A 16,948-nucleotide genomic window follows, 5' to 3' on the forward strand; every position below is an offset into this window, starting at 1 on the left:
TAAAATAGAGAATGGGCACTCTAACCCATCTCCAAATCTCCCTCTACTCTTCAAATATAGAGAATTGAATAGTAGTTCTCCAAATTTGGAGAACTACTATTCACACTCTCTATTTCACTTTTTCATTATTTTATTATTATTTCTATTACTTTCTAATTAACATATTATTTTACATATAATTCTATTAATTAAATATCTAATATTCATAATTCCTTTTTAAATGTAATATAATATTTTAAAAATATATTATTTAATATATACTATTTAATTTCAAATTAATAGTATTTTAATTTTTTTTTCTAATTTTTGTGAATGATAAAATTTTATTTTATTATTAATTTTCATTAAAGAATACGCAAAATTAAAATGGCAAGATGAAAAAATTTAATTTATAAATACAATACATGATATGATAATTTAAATACAAGATAACAATACAATACATAACATAATAATTTAAATACAAGATAACAATACAATATAATACATAACATAATAATTTAAATACAAGATAAAATACAATACATAACATAATAATTAATTGATCACAACAATAATTTAGAAATCCGGTAGGTCTTTTCCAGATTTAGCACTATTTGGAAAAAAATTAGGATATGATTCCGAGAATTGTTGCGATTGTGGTTGTGATTGCGGTTGTGACTACGGTTGTGATGGTATACGATATGGGTTATTATTTAGCTGATGGAATATATTCTAAATGGTCTACAATTGTTCAAACTATTCGTGATCCTCATTCCCAACAAAAGAAATATTTCGCGATGAAACAAGAATCGTGCCGAAAAGATGTTGAACGTGCATTCGGAGTTTTGCAATCACGTTTTGCAATTATTGCAGGACCGTCACGTTTTTGGAGAAACGAAGTGCTACATGATATAATGATTACATGTATTATACTGCACAACATGATAATTAAGGATGAGCGTGATCTCAATGCACCAATTCAAGATGTAGTAGAGGCTCCAACTCCAACTATAGAAATGGTGATAGATGAAAATCTCCGATTTGAACAATTTTTAGCTAGACATAAAAAAATTAAGGACAAAAATGCTCATTTTGAACTCTGTAATGCATTAATAGAGCATTTATGGGAGCAACATAATAATTTTAAAAATTGAGTGTTTATGTAATTGTATGTCACTTTAATTTGAATTTGTCCCTAATTTATGTATTATATTATATTTTCTTACAATTTATGTTATTTAAAAATTTAGAATAAAAATAATTTTATATCACATTAATAATTATATAAAGTAATTATTTGGGAAAAAAGAAATAAAGGATTTATATTATGAAATAAGAAAATAAGAATGAAATAGAAATAATAATATAATATTGAGGAGAGAGAGAAAAAATCCTTTTTAGAGAGTAAAATAGAGAATTGGGTTAGAGTTGGTTGTCTGAAAAAATAAAGAACTCTATAATTGTAGAGTAAAATAGAGGATTGGGTTGGAGATGCCCTAAGCATAACTTGTAAAATATTATAATATGAAAATATAAACTTATGTACCACGAGAAAATTAATTATTTTAAAAGACAAAAATTAAAGAACAGAGTGTGAATTACAAAAAATTATTGTGTAATTTTTTTACAAGGTATCATATTTGGACATCAGTACTATTGAATATGTTCAATTTCTTTTTACATGTTTAGTACTTCATCAGAGCGATTCAAACACGCTGTTTTGAATTTACATATGCCTAAAATTCATTAATAAAACAATTAAACTTTTGTTATATTTGTATGAATTTCAAACAAAAATTTAATCATGTATTTGAACTTTAGTCATATAAAATTTCAGACATCACACACATAAAGTTATTTCGAGATGAATAGACTTGTTTAACTGATTTTTATATAATATTCACTCCTTCAAGAATTTGAATCTATCAAACTATTCACATTTAATCTCTGATGTGACATTTGTTCCTTTTTCAATCACTATTTAATTTTTCAATTATCACTAATATATTTTAAAAGTCAAATTAACATCTTAATTAAAATTAAACATCATTGTCACATGAAATGACAGAGAGGAAGCTTATCAAAGTATTATGTGAATGCAAGTGATAGAAGTATTTATTCTTTTATTAAAAAAGTAAATGTCAATTTCTCAAACTGAGCAAAAGGACAAAATTGTCAAAAAGGCCCACAAAACTCCAAGAAAACCAAATAAATCTGATTTTTCAAACTTTATCCAATTAGGATATTAAAGCATACAATGAGAATCTCAAACAAAACAAACACTACCTTTTTCATTATTCCCTTTTTACCCTTCCTTTGAGTAGTAGTACTACAAAAAAAAGGAAGCAATATTTTTCCCCTTCAACAACAAGAACCTTCTAATTATTTATCTAACCTAATCTTAATAAATTATCACTAAATTAAACTAAGTTAAAATCACATAAAAATTGCTAGAATTTGTGTACCACAACCTTCCTCTCTCCACCATTTTCACTACTATAACTCTCCGATTTTCCGTCTTCGATACTCTCCGATGACCGATCACCGTGTTGACTCGTTCCTCGGGCATCAGATTCGGGCGAGTGAGAATGTGATTTTGATTGTGGCTTGTACACGTGATTACCAGGATGGTATAATTGTTGGTGGTGCTGGAGGTGGTGGAGTGATTGTAATGGTTGTGGCGTATTATAGAACTCTTGAGCTATTGCTTGTGGGGCTGCAATATAGTGAGGTGATGGTGCATGGCTAGTTGAATGTGGTCCATAAAATGTGGCTGTAGGTGGTGCACCACCGTGTGCGGCCGCGGCCGCATACTCTGGTGGGACCCATATGCCACCTAAAACCACTAGGTGAGGTGGTGCTGTTGTTACTTGTGGACTTGGACTTGGTCTTCGAGTGTGAAGTCTATACTTCTGTATAATTAAATTAAAACGAATTAACTTAAATATGGCATGACATTTTTATGATTATAAAAGTATATTATTAAATATAAAATAAAAAGAATAATCAAACTTATGTAGGGTTAGTTTTCTTGGGAGTTGTGTGTGTGGGGTGAGGGGAGGTTGCAATTGGTTAACATGTATACCTGCAAATGGCTTTTAACTTCATCATTGGTCAATCCATCAACTTTCATCAACTCTCTGATTTGTTTTGGAGTGGCCACTGAAAATCATTACACAGAAAAAAGATTAGATTGCTTGCTTGCAAAGTAAGAAAGAAAACAACCAAATGATGACATGATAATTCTTTTTGACTATAAACAAACAGTTTAAAAGTTTGAAAGACCAATAAAAAGTACATGTAAGACTAGACTATAACAAGAAACATATCTAAATAGATAGATTTACCAAAATGAGAGTTTTTTTTTTCCTTTGCAATGATTATGTATTTTCTTTTATATAATTACGTCGTTCACAAGTTAAAATTATATGTGTACTGTTATTTAGATAATCAATGTATATAATTTTAAAAAGGGTGCAGTCTGATGCACAACACATCTCGTGTTCACACAAAGTTCAGAGAAGAGTCGCACCACCCAATCTGGATAGAGTGATTTCACGGCTCAAATCGATAACCTATAGGTCACTCAAAAACAACTTTATCGTTGCTCCAAGACTCTCCTTCATCAGTATATATAACATAAAACAAGAATAAATGAATAAAAAAAGATTGGTATAGACAAATATGTTATTACCTTGAGAACCACCTAACATTTGAAGAGCATTAACAAAACGCCTATGCAAATCAGGTGACCAACATCTTCTTGCCTTTCTATGTGGTTGTTGTTGTTGAGTACTTGTACTTGTGCTGTTGGTACCACCTCCAATGCCTTGAGAGTCTTGTTGAATATCCAAATTCTTGTTATTATTATTGTTATCTTCCACTTGTAATAATGTCTCATTATTATTTTGTTTATTAGATGAAGCAAGTGCTAGTGTTGTTGGACTTGGACATGAAGAATTGTTGTTGTCCAATGATAATTTTGGGGCAACAGAAAAGGCCATATTATGATGATCATTTTCTTTGTTACAAGTAGTTGATATTTGTACTTGTTGCTTTGTTTCTTGATGATCACTTGGTGGACTCCATAATTGGGCAGAAGTCATCCAATTTGCCTTATTATCAACAATAGTAGATGTGTTATTTGCCACTATTTTTTCACCTCCTAATTCAACACTTGCATTGTTATTCTTAAGTGGAATGAATTCTTCAAGAACTGGTCTCATGTGTCCAATATGATTACTTTCCCTATGGGAGTGAAGTTGTTGCCTTGAAGCCTCCATAGCTGTTAATTCCCAAAAAAAAAGGACCAATATTAGACTTGCAACAACAACATACGCAGTGTAAGTTCACAAGTCAGGTCTGAAGAGGATAGGATATACGCAGATCTTACCTCGATTTTGAAAGATAGAGAGGTTGTTTTCGAGAGACCGAGAGTTATCATAACAGGTTTGAAAAGGCAACGAGTAATAAAAAAAATAGACTATTAATAAGGTTTAAGCTAGCATATGTGCTATATATTGAATGAAAGATTTAAGTTCTATATATCATACCTATGAATACACAAACTTTAATACATATCAATGTAGTTTAACATGTTATAGCATGTTGCGTACCATTTTTATTAGGTTATCAATTATAATACTTATCATAAAGATATACCAATAATTACCTTATATATAACAATTATGTTGAATAGTTTCCTTAATCATCATACTCTTAAATGATATAATCAATAATTTTTGAGTCCTACTATTCTTGATTTTGATACATCTCATACATAAACTTGTGCACAAAGAAAGACATGTCTACCTTATAATAAGCTAAAGTAAGATTTATTATGACCGTATAAAATTATTTACACAATCAGTATACGTATCAGAAGATGGATACTAGTTGTTGAAACGAATGAAGAGATAATAAATTACGTACCATTGGTTAAAAGTTGCATGCAAAGGGGAAGTTCACGTTTGAATGCATCAATCTTGACCCTTTCTTCTTCAAGTCGAGTTAAGAATTCTTCAAGATTTTGTGTTTGATCAATATTTTTCTCACCAAATGATTTCAAAAGCATAGAATAACTTTGATGGGGTTTGCATTCAAGGCTTAATTCTGAATTTGATGATGCCATATTCATGATTGCCAATATATATTTTTCAAAAACTCAAAAAAAGGAGCTAGGTCTAGCTTTAAAATTCCGTGCAAGTACAAGTGTCTATTCAGATATTTCCTGTATATAATCCTCAAACAACAAATGGATTTGTATTCATGTTCAAATAAGGAAGATGATAAAAAAAAAAAGGTGTTAGGTTTTTGAAAACACAAAGTGGTGTGTGTGGAATAGAGAGGAAAAAAGGGAGGAATTGTTTGTTTATGAACACAAGGTGGATTCAAATATTTGTGAAGAGGATGGTGGTCTTTTTAGAGGGTTAAGTTCGAGGGAGAATAAAGTAAAGATTCTTGAAAGAGGAAAAAAAAAGTGAAAAGTAAAAGCAAAGGGAAGGATAAAGAAAATAAAGAAAAAAAAAAGATTAAAAAAAAAAGAAGAGAAAAGAAGGGATAGTAACTTCTTGTAAAGAGTAAAGGCAAAAAGCTATTTGTTGGTAGTCATGAAAGTGTGAAAGGGTAAGTTGTCTTGAGGTATATATGGCTAGGATTTGTCATGAACAACTGTTTTTATTTATATATCAAATATTACCGGTCTATTTTAACATGTTATGGAAGATCAGTTATTATTCTTATTATGCCGCTAATTTATTTTATATACTTTATCATAAAATATAATAATATTATAAGTGATCTAATTCAGTAAATATTCTTTCATACCATCAATGATTGTAGAATTTAAACCCATGGATATCAGGATCGGTTTTTTTTGGGGGATAGGCTTGTGAAGAAGAAAGTTTATCCCTCCCTCGATCGTCATCTGGCTGTTGAATTTTTTGATATCTTTTATACTTTCCCCAAGGCTCGAGCTGTATGAGGCAAATACTCATCCACCTATCATTCAGAGGCCACGTCGAGCCTCATTCCAATAGTAGCGCGGATAGGGAAGAAGCAAGTTTTATCCCGCCTTTGATCAAAAGCTAGTTGTTGCTGAATTTTTCGATCTCTTCTATACTTTCCATATTTAAGGCTCGAGTTGTATGAGGCTAAAACTCATCTACCTACAATTCAGAGGCCACGTCGAGCCTCATTCCAACAGTAAGGGTGCGACTTAGGTCAACTAACACACAAGAGGTATAATTCACTCAACGATTATATTTGGGTTTCGAACCCCATATGAAAAGCTGTGAGCATTGTTATTTGCGAGGTCTTGATCATTGACACAAACCTCGTTTTCATTTTATTTATGAGAATTCAATGTCAATAAATCATCTCTATCGTGCGATTATATCATGTTTGAGCATGACTGCATGATGAATCACCTCGTGCCTTGACCTAGCTATCACCTAATAATTATTATGTTCACGATTATTCATCTATCAATGTATACAATGCTCTAACCACTCATATAATTAGTTTTCTGAAAAATATAAAGTAATTAACTCATGAACATATTATAGTCGATAAGATAATGTAAAAGTTATAATTATATAAGTTAAATGGTTGAGATGTAAACGAAGGAATCAATTTAGGTGTCATGTGATTAGAGAAAAGAAAAGAGTCTGATTTTGGAAGCTTTGGTACTTTAGGACAGTCTTTATATGAAATTCTATAATCACTCAAAATAAAAGATGATATTCTCTTCTTCTTCCTTCTTCTCATAGGGTTTACCTTTTCCTTTTAGCTTCTTTTAATCTTTAACTTACAAATTTTCTACATCTTTAACTTAATAATATGCTACAAAAGATTCATCTAGTAAGTTGTGTTATTCAAGATTCTAAATACAATTCTACTTTTGGGTTTAATGGGTATCTTACAGACAGTATGCCACTAACAAAAACATTTTCAAGAAAATAAATTATATTCAACTATAGTAATAGTAATTAATAATTAAATTATTTTCATGGTGTATAGAGTTGATAGTAGTACTTACAAATGTACTTTTAAGCAAATTCTTCAAATGCACCAATTCTTTAAATTAATAATGTGAATCTTGATTCCATTTCTATGGTTGATTTAACTAATTATAAAGTTTTTCCCCCCACTAGCATATACATCCATTATGTTGTTCTTCTATTTATTTATTTATTTAGGGAAATTTGCACTTTTAATCCCTTAAATATTGATAAATTGTGATTTAGCCCTTGTGATATTTAGCTAGACATATTTAACCTTCAATAATTTGAAATGTGCACCTATGATCCCTGATCCCTCTTATTTTGAATCTTCATAAATTTAACAAACTATATATTAACCATTACATTATATAATTACTCATGTTTTTTCTTAAGTTTGGATAATACTTCATATTTTAGAGTACTACAGTTCTAGAAATAGTCTAATTATTAGTACTCCCTCCATTTCAAAAAGAGTGACCTGGTTTGATCACTTGGCACGGAGTTTTAGAAAATAAAGAAAACTTTCGAATCTTGTGGTCCGAAATTAAAGTTATGTCAAATGTATTAAATTGCCCTTCAATCTTGTGGCTTTAAACATGCCACGTGGAAAGCTGAAATTAAAATGTTACCAAAAAAAGGAAAGAGGTCATTCTTTTTTAAACAAACTAAAAAGAAAAGGAGGTGATTCTTTTTGAAACGGAGGGAGTATAATTTTTCCATAAAAAATTAAGGGATCGAAAACTCAAAGACACTTGGTAATTTTTGTTCTTCTATTCAAGATTTGCTGGACAAAATTACATGATATCTACATAATTGTGTTGGTAGGAGGTAACAAATACCTTATAAATTTAGATGTGCACAAGATAGTTCTAAGACCACAATTATAAAAAGTGGCCAAAATTAACATATATTTTTAATTGATTAAATATTAATTATGCTTTAAAAAGGTTAAATATGTTTGATTCAATTGTCATAAAGATCAAAATTAGAATTTCAAGGATAAAAAATGCTACCATTGTCTTTTTCAAAACCATGTTATAGTAAGCATGGGAGAGAAAAAGGAGGACATATTAAAGATGGTGCTTAAGTATCAATCAACGAAAGCAACTTTCTTTTATCATCAATTGAGATTCTCCATTCTTTAATTAGATGTCTGAAATTTAAACTTTTGGAAATGAAAAAAAAAAACACTATCGAAAATGCTATCTTCAAAAATAAATCCTGCGATGCGTGAATTTAAATTTAATCAAAAATCTCGATACAAATATATTATATCGAATATTGAGCGAAAAACCAAAAGAACTTTTCTTTATTTGCTTCAAAAGTTACATAATTGTTTTATAGAATTGAGTGCACATATAATGTGTGTGTGAAAGAGAATATCTAATCTATTCAAATTCATTGATTTACAAAAGAATATAATATTTGGTTGAAAGAAAAGAATATCTGGAATTCCAATTCTACGACTCTAAATTAAGGAAAGGTAAGTAAGAGTGAAGGATCTTATAAAAAGGAACAAATTATGTCTCACAAGAATTTAAAAAGTATATTAAAGGGAGCTTAAGGGATTGTGGGGAATCTTCTTCTGCTAAATAACTTTAATGAAGTGGATAGGAAGGTACCTAGATTCTTTATATTGTTTTCTAATTAAATTATAATATTTCTTGAGAAAGATTGGATCTTGACCAAACTTTTAGCACAATTTTCTCAAATCATCGATCATACCATAGTAAAGTTTGAGAAAAATAAAATGAAATTGGATCTTATTATGTTTGTAATCGCGGATTCAAAATTTTTTTAATTATATTTTTCAAGTTTTAAACTTGATTAACATTTGAAGTTGAACCGAATTTCAATCTAGTTCAAATTCAGACATAGGGTTTAAAGTTAGATATTGACTCTCTAAAATATTTCGTTGATCACTACACCCTTTCTATTCATCCTAAGTAAAACTAACATTCTATTTTCATTATGATTTTTTTTTTAGCTATTTGTGGATATATTGTTTGGATGAGATGACCATTCAAGAAAAGGGATTTTTTTTGTTCTTCATTTTTAACACACAGCTTCCTTAAATTAAACCTCTTAATATTCATTTGTAACTTGAGGAGAGGTAGTTATCTTATTTTGTGAATAGAAGAATTGCAGTTAGTGGAACAAGAATTTCATTTATCTTTTTAAAACTATGCATGAATAATTGGAATGAAAAGAGCATATTTCTATATAGACTAATTCTAATTTCCATTTGTTATCTTATTTGTAACATTTCAACTTTGGTATCACTATGTCATGTCTTAATTATTGTATTTTTAATCATTTGGTGTATGAAACTCAGTCATTTAGTTAAATTAAATTTGTAAAGTATAAGATTAGGAGGGATGCGATCCCTATTAAGAATTTTTCATTTTTAAAAATTGACTTGAGATCACTGATTAAGAATGCATGGATCTCATTCATATTCTACATCCTTTGGTATATACGGCATGCTATGATTAACCATAATTAAACTTAGGGTGTGTTTGATATAAAGAAAAATATTTTATATATCACCTAGAAAATAAGTGATTTTTAACGTATTTTTTGATGTTTGGTAATTAGTAAGAAAATATATCATATCATGAGCCTTTATATATGATCTAGACAAATGCTATAACATCATATCCGGATCCCCACCCTTTAAAACAGAGGCATACCTCTATTAGGATCTGAAATCTGACCTGACCCCAAATTCAGCTTGACACCCAACACCGACCTAGAGCCTGACTCCCAACCTATGATGACATAACCTCAACACGCAACCTAGGACCTAACATTGACCATGACTTAGAACCTGAATCCAAACCCTGATACAAGACCCCACTCTCAATCCTTAACTCATGACTCTTGATCCTGACTCGAGTTTAAAATCTTGACCTTGACCCTAACCCCAATCTTAGCCTTGATTCTCAACTTTTGATTATGACCTCGATTTAAGATTTGACTTCTTGTCATGATTTGAGGCCCTATTCTCGACCTTGGCCCTGATTCAGAATGGGGTTGGAGTCGGGAGTTGAATTCCAAATTTGGGTTGGGTGATAAGGTTGAAAAAGAATTTTAGAAATTTATTTTATTTTATATTAGAAAAGTCATTTTTCTTAAATTAAAAAAAAATCATTTTAAAAATATTTACAAGATATTTAAGCCAACCAATTACCTAAGAAAACTTCCTACCAAACACACCTTAGTGGTAGCATATAGTTGGGTACAACTTTTTTAGAATGACTATTAGACGCTCACTTAGCATAGCAGTACACAAAGTAAGATTAGTAAACCTTTTCCGTGCTTCAAGTATTTGATATCCCGAATTCATTGCTTCGATTAATTTAAATTCTAATCCTAGAGAGTTGATTATGCTAGAAACATTATTGCAAGGAGAACTCTATTCTTACCGCTCAAATACAAGACTTCATCATAACTGATTATGTATACATTAATATTATATATATAAAAAAATATATATAAATAAGTACTTAAATTTAATCTCAACTTACAAATACTTCAATTTAATTTGAATAGACACATGTATACTCAATTTGTCTCCACTATTTTATAAGCTAAACACTTCAACTTAAAATCATCTAGATATCTCTAAAAATTATGTGTTACATCAACATTTAATGTCCACTAGACACAATTAGAGCGAGTCACAATATTTACTCAGTTGACAGTAAAAACCAAGTTAATATATCTAAATATACTCCTCGAAAAAAGTTAAAACTCTTACATCTAATTATTCCACTCATATAGTAACAGTAACAACATAGGCCTTTTCATTAGAGGAATATTACACAAAGTGAAAGAGAAAGAGAAAGAGAGAGACTGCATCTAATTCCTTGGCTTTTGGACTTTGCCAAAAGAAAGAAAGAAAAAAAAGAGGTGTTTTGAAGTGTAATTGGGTGAATGATGGAGCTTTAATTTGTTGCTTTCTATGATCACTCTTCATTTACAAGACTCTCTCAACTCTCCAAAACATAACTTTTTGGAAGATTCTCTTCTCCTATTCCCCTTTCTTTTTCCTCTTTATTCAGTGTTCGATATTTATACTATAAAGTCCTGATTATTAATCTCAATTCACGTAACACACAATCTATCAAAGAGAATTTTTTTTGGCTCTCGAACGAAAATTTTCATCTGAAGTTCATATCAGACTCTGATTAAGAATGAACGAATTATATTCATCTTGCCACTATTCTTAGTGATAACAAAAAAGAGTTTACGCTTACATTGTCGATGTCTAGATTCTTTTATTATAATAATTAATAGGTAAAATTTATAACAAATTTGATATGATAATTTTGACAACGTAACGTGTAAAATGCTTTGAGGATTGTAATTTTTTTGCTCTGTCAGTGTATATCTATTTTATTTTTTTTAAAGGTTAGTTTGTCTGTCCTATGCATGGGATTCTCCTAGTGACACGTTTTTTAGATTATATTCCCATAATATATGGTCCTTCTGAATATCCCTTTTGTCTGGAAGTCCAATTTTTAGAATGTTCTATCCCCCCCCCCCCCCAACCCCCACCCACCCCCACCAAAATTTTAAATTGGAAAACTCCACCATAGTTTAATTTTTATGTAATATAATACTATACTAAATAATTGTGAAAAATGGACACCGCTATATATGTGTATGTTATGTACATATTGAAAATTTGCGCTTTTGGTCCTTAAATTGTTTAGAATTTTTAATTTCAATCCTCATAATATCTGATTAAATATATCTAACTTTTAATTAATCGAAAATAAATATAAAAAGAAAAAAGAAAGGGAAAACCCGCGTATATTCCTTTTAATATAAAAATCCCACCAATAATGATTTTCTAAATAATTAATATCAAGAAATTAAACGAATTTGTTTATTGAACTTTCTATTGTTAAAAAGTTTAAGTTAACAAAAAAAATATGTTTTTCTTTTTAAAAATAATGAGTATATCAACGAAAGAAATATTCTAGTTAAAAATATACTTTTATTTGTCTAAAAGTCATACACTTACAGAGCATAAATATTCAAATTAAGACAAGCTAAGTACCTTTTTTATACTTGATAGAATTAAACAAAATTATAATTATTAAAAAGATTAACGTTTCTGTGTATCATTGGTGCAATATTAAAGTGCCACATTAAAGATTAAAGAAAGCCTATGGAATATCTTTTTTCCTAAAAAAGAAAGCCTATTCCCCGTGTTTTAATTTATTTATCTTAATTTAACTTGGTGCAGAGTTTAATATAATTTTTTTTATTTTGTGATTTTAAATGAAAAATATGTATAATGTATTAAAATAACTTTCAAATTTTGTGATTTTAAATATATCACGTAGAATGTTAGGTGTAAAGAATAGCAATGGCGGAACTAGGATCTTTAATTAGGGGGTTTAAAATCTGAAGAAATAAACACACGGAGTAGTTGAAAGGGGTTCGACGTCTACAATATACACCTAAAATATTATTTTAACCATGTATAAATGATATAATTTTCCGTCGAAGGGGTTTAGGATGAACCCCTAGCAATAAGGTGGCTCCGCTACTGAAGAGTAGGAGTATGTATTGATATACTTTTTTAAAAAAAAGACATACCGAGAAAAAAAATAAGACAAGCAAATTAAAATAGAAAAAATGTTATTTGTATTAGAGAAAAATTAAAGCACCTCCTTCCAATTGTTTTCCAAAATATTCCTTTCTGCCAACTTTTGGTTGGCTTTTTATTTTTTTCTTGCATGCATTATATGCTCATATGAAAATGCATGTTATGATTTCTGGCACGTAAAGTATTAAATACTTCTACCTAACTGATAATTTTTTATTTTTTTTACAAACTCATTCAAAAAATTATATATTTTATTTGAGTTTAAGTTTTATGCATCAATAACATGAAAAACATTTGCATGGTCAAATTACTTTTATATATATGTAAATTTCTCGATAAGCATTAGTAGCGAATATGATAGGATAATAATCAACTTGTTGTTAAAGATATATCGAATATATTTACATTATCCGTATATAACTTAAATATATTTTCTAATTGAACTTTCTTTTGTATTTCATTATAATATGTCAAGAAAAAAGATCTAACTGGTAAAAACACGTGAATAATAGTCAATTTTCAGCAGATTTTCCTCGGAAATTTCTGTCGAAAATTCAAATATTTTTAATAATTATATCATTATAAATACTGGTAAATTAAGATGATGAAATGAGTTGATTGAGATTTCTCCGTCCTTAATTAATTAATAAGATGTTTCAAATTTAAATCTTAGAAATGAAAAACATCTTGTTGGGAGAGACGGCCACGGCCTGATTTAAGCCAACAATGCGTGGATTCAGATTAATCAGGTTCTTATACGGATACCATATATTGAGTGGGAAAAAAAGAGAGGATTAGTGGTGTATATATATGATGCTAAAGTATACTTTTGAAGGAAATATAAAAGTTTACTTGGTGGTAGAGATTCGTTTATTTTCAAATATATATACGTACTTATTAGTACTTTAATTAGTGTGATCTCCTACATATAAAAATTAGTGGATGTTCCTCAAGAAAATTTATAATATTGATTAGCAAGATATACTAATTGCATACTTATTAATCTTCCTAACCATGATTAGGCATGGGATATGCAAGTCAAGGACAACTTAATTTACTATTAATCAAAATAATCAAATCATGCATGATGGAAACATAATTGTGTTCTCAAAAGGCCTAGCAAATTATTTTATGTATAATGTATAAAATAAGGGAAAAGGGAAAAAAATTCTCTAATTCGAGAGAAATATAAATCATCCTAGGATGAAATGGCACAAAATAAATAATAATGTTAATAGTTTGTGGGACTAATTTAGTAATTTTGAGAGTAAAAAGTACAAGGGTAAATTAGGAGGGGATTTGTGCCAATTGATCTTTAATTTTTGCTCCTCAAGGTAAATAATTTTTTCATGGGGAATAATTTATATTTTCACATCATAGCATCTAGGGGTGTTCATGGTTTGGATAAAAACCGATCCAAACCGAAAAATCAAACCAAATCGATAAAATAAAACCGATTTTATTTGGGTTTGGTTTGGTTCGGTTTTAGATTTTTGAAAACCGATCGTATTTGGTTTTGGTTATGGTTTTATTCAAAAAAACCGAAGAAATAACCGAACCGATAAATTATATTCATATATTTTATTAATATACATACTTAATATATTGTTTTTATAAACAATTTTAAAGATCTTATACATATTTTCATTAAAATTTCTTTATAATTTTATTATTGAAAGCAAAAATGGCCAAGATGAAACATTTATCTTATTGATTTAATGTATATGAGTGTCTATGATAATTTTTTGTGTGACTGAAAATGTTATTTTCTCTTCCTTATAGGCCAATATAGGATTGTTGTCACTTTTTTCACATTTTGAATGAATTGTTTCTTTTATTTTTGTGTATGGTTAATAACCGAATAACCGAACCAAACCTAACCGAAACCGATAACCACCAAACGGATAAATGTATATTATATTTGGTTTGATTTGGTTTTGATAATTTTAAAACCGATTAAGTTGGTTTGATTTTGATTGTCACCAATAACCGATCCAAACCAACCCGTGAACACCCCTAAATTAGCATTCCACAAATTAGGTTCCGTATCCTTAAAGTTGTCCCGCTAGACATAAGTTTTATTTGTGGGGCACATATCAGAGTTGAAGTCAATATTTGAAGTTTATGAGTTCTAGATTTTAATTTTTTAAAGTTGTGAGGTCCTAAATTAATTATATGTACATTTTCAATGAAATTTTAAAAAAATAAATATAGAGTTTGAATTAAAATTACTGACGGTTTCAACTAAACACGTAGTCAACACTCTTCCTCTACCTCTGATAAAAAAAGTAAAGACCAACCCATCTAAAAAACAAATTATCGTATAATTAAATGTTACTTCTTACCAATTTTGAACATGTGAAATCCATTCATTTTATTCCAAAGCTCTCTGAATGGTAAAAACAAATTGGAATAATATTGGGGCAAATTAGGATGTTTTCAATATCCCTATTCCGTCTTATCCAATAATATACCCCCAACTATAGTACCCAAATCAATTTGAATATTTGTTATCAATAATTCAAAATTCTATTATTCAATCCTATCCTAAGCTTATAAAGTGATAAACATACAAATTAAAGGTTGGTATTTAACTATATATTTTGCATTATAATGAAATATTATTCTCTTTTTAGGTTTTGTGGAAAGTGAATAAAATGTACATTTACGGGTTGTAAGGCCTTCTTTAAGAATCTTTTAATTGGCAAAGTATTCAAATAATGAATAAACTGATTATTCTATTAAATCCCATAAAAATCCATTTTGGATAATTAGGTTCTTTCATTTTTTAATTATTTACCATTTTCCCATTCTCAAAATAAATAAAAGTTTTCTTAATTACCTCAATCATTGATGTCTTTTGTAATAAATTTGTGATCTACAATTAAAAAATAATTGGCCACTATACTAATATCCTCTTTGATATCAAGTGAATTCAACAATTTATATAAAATTGAAAATATGATTTTTTAACAAATTTTATTGTGTAGTCATGAAGTCAACTCTTGTCAAAATCAATGTAGAATGAAGGAGACGATCCTGCTAATCTTGTGTGGACTTTGCCAATTTACGGGTCCCTTCCCAAGATATACGTATTTAGTATTTAATATTCTATTTGGGCTTTGACTTCTTTTTAATTTTTTTTTAGTATTTTTCTTTTGCATAAATGAGCATATATATATATATATATATATATATATAAATAAATAAAGCATCCAAAGCATGATAAATTAAGTGGAGAATGGAATTAGAATCACTTTGGTCGGCCTCTTAGCAAAAGATGTACTTAGAGTATTGTTGAAGATTGGAAATCAATTGGCCAATTAAAAGTAATTTTACAAAAATAAAAATAAAAATATATATAATGAAATATTTTACATATCAATCAACTATGCTTCCATTAAAAATAATAATTTAGATTATGATATTTGACACAAATATATATATCTTAGTACTTTATTTGCATCTTTGATCATAATTCGTTATATTTGAGCTTATATTGATATATTTATCATGTCTATGTACGTTCATGTTGAGAGCTTTTAGAATATATTAACGAAGAAGTGCAATGTGTCACACATGAAAATGTGAGAATAGTGAAGACAAGTAACAGTTGCTATGTAAGGGGTGTCACAAGAGCAACACATGGAAAACAATTTTTTGATTGAAATGATTCATTGTTTAAAACATTTTAATTGGATAGTTTTACAATTTTATAATAGTAATAAATAAAAATCATCCCACTTTTGAGAAAATACTAATCGATTAATTGATTACTTAGTTAAGTCTGATAACCGTTGATCATAAGTCTTTGTGGGTTCGTCACTTAACTTTTAAAATCACTATATATTACTTGTACCACCATCGACTCATATATATATATATATATATATATATATATCCTTTTATGAGGTTATTCCAAATTCATATTTAATCTTTAGTTGTCGTGTTTAGTGTCAACTAACAAGACAAGAATCATCTACGGATACAAAAAAAAAAGTATACACGAAATTACAAAAAAATGGATTCGGGAGGGGGATGGTGTAATAGGACCTTAATTAGTTTAGTTAAGATGTGTCTCTGAAATTTCAATTATAGTCTAGAGAGGAAATTGTGTCTTATCCCTATTTTATATAAAGATGTATGTCATATTTTTATTAATATCACATAGAGAAAATGGTCAAAACTCCCTCCAATCTATATTCAAAATTTCAACTACACACTTTGACTTCACGAGAGTCCTATCACCCCCCTGTAGTGTTTAAAATTGAAATTTTTACCTCCCTGAATGCTTAGCTGGCAAAGTGAGTGTATTTCACTCTCTTATAGAGAGTGA

At 29.0% G+C, this 16,948-nt stretch overlaps 2 protein-coding genes across 2 annotated transcripts in view; one reads left to right on the forward strand and one right to left on the reverse strand.

Annotated features, from left to right (window-relative positions):
- Positions 1 to 2,176: 2,176 nt before the first annotated feature.
- On the reverse strand, positions 2,177 to 5,368 carry LOC125811561 (myb family transcription factor EFM). Its single transcript, XM_049491066.1, has 4 exons — positions 4,915 to 5,368; positions 3,677 to 4,267; positions 3,068 to 3,144; positions 2,177 to 2,894 (listed from the first exon to the last, which is right to left on the reverse strand). The coding sequence occupies exons 1-4, from the start codon at positions 5,117 to 5,119 to the stop codon at positions 2,433 to 2,435; spliced, it is 1,335 nt and encodes a 444-aa protein (XP_049347023.1). The 5' UTR covers positions 5,120 to 5,368; the 3' UTR covers positions 2,177 to 2,432.
- A 5,313-nt stretch (positions 5,369 to 10,681) lies between these two features.
- The window catches only part of LOC125811554 (uncharacterized), a 134,307-nt gene continuing 128,040 nt past the window's right edge, over positions 10,682 to 16,948 (forward strand). The window contains exon 1 of the mRNA XM_049491059.1: positions 10,682 to 10,692. The gene's annotated coding sequence lies outside the window, so the exon portion shown is untranslated. The remainder of the gene's footprint in view (positions 10,693 to 16,948) is intronic.

The sequence above is a fragment of the Solanum verrucosum genome, unplaced genomic scaffold (assembly GCF_900185275.1).
Source record: "Solanum verrucosum unplaced genomic scaffold, falcon-dt-bn FXZP01000238.1, whole genome shotgun sequence".
In the NCBI taxonomy this organism is placed as follows: Eukaryota; Viridiplantae; Streptophyta; class Magnoliopsida; order Solanales; family Solanaceae; genus Solanum; species Solanum verrucosum.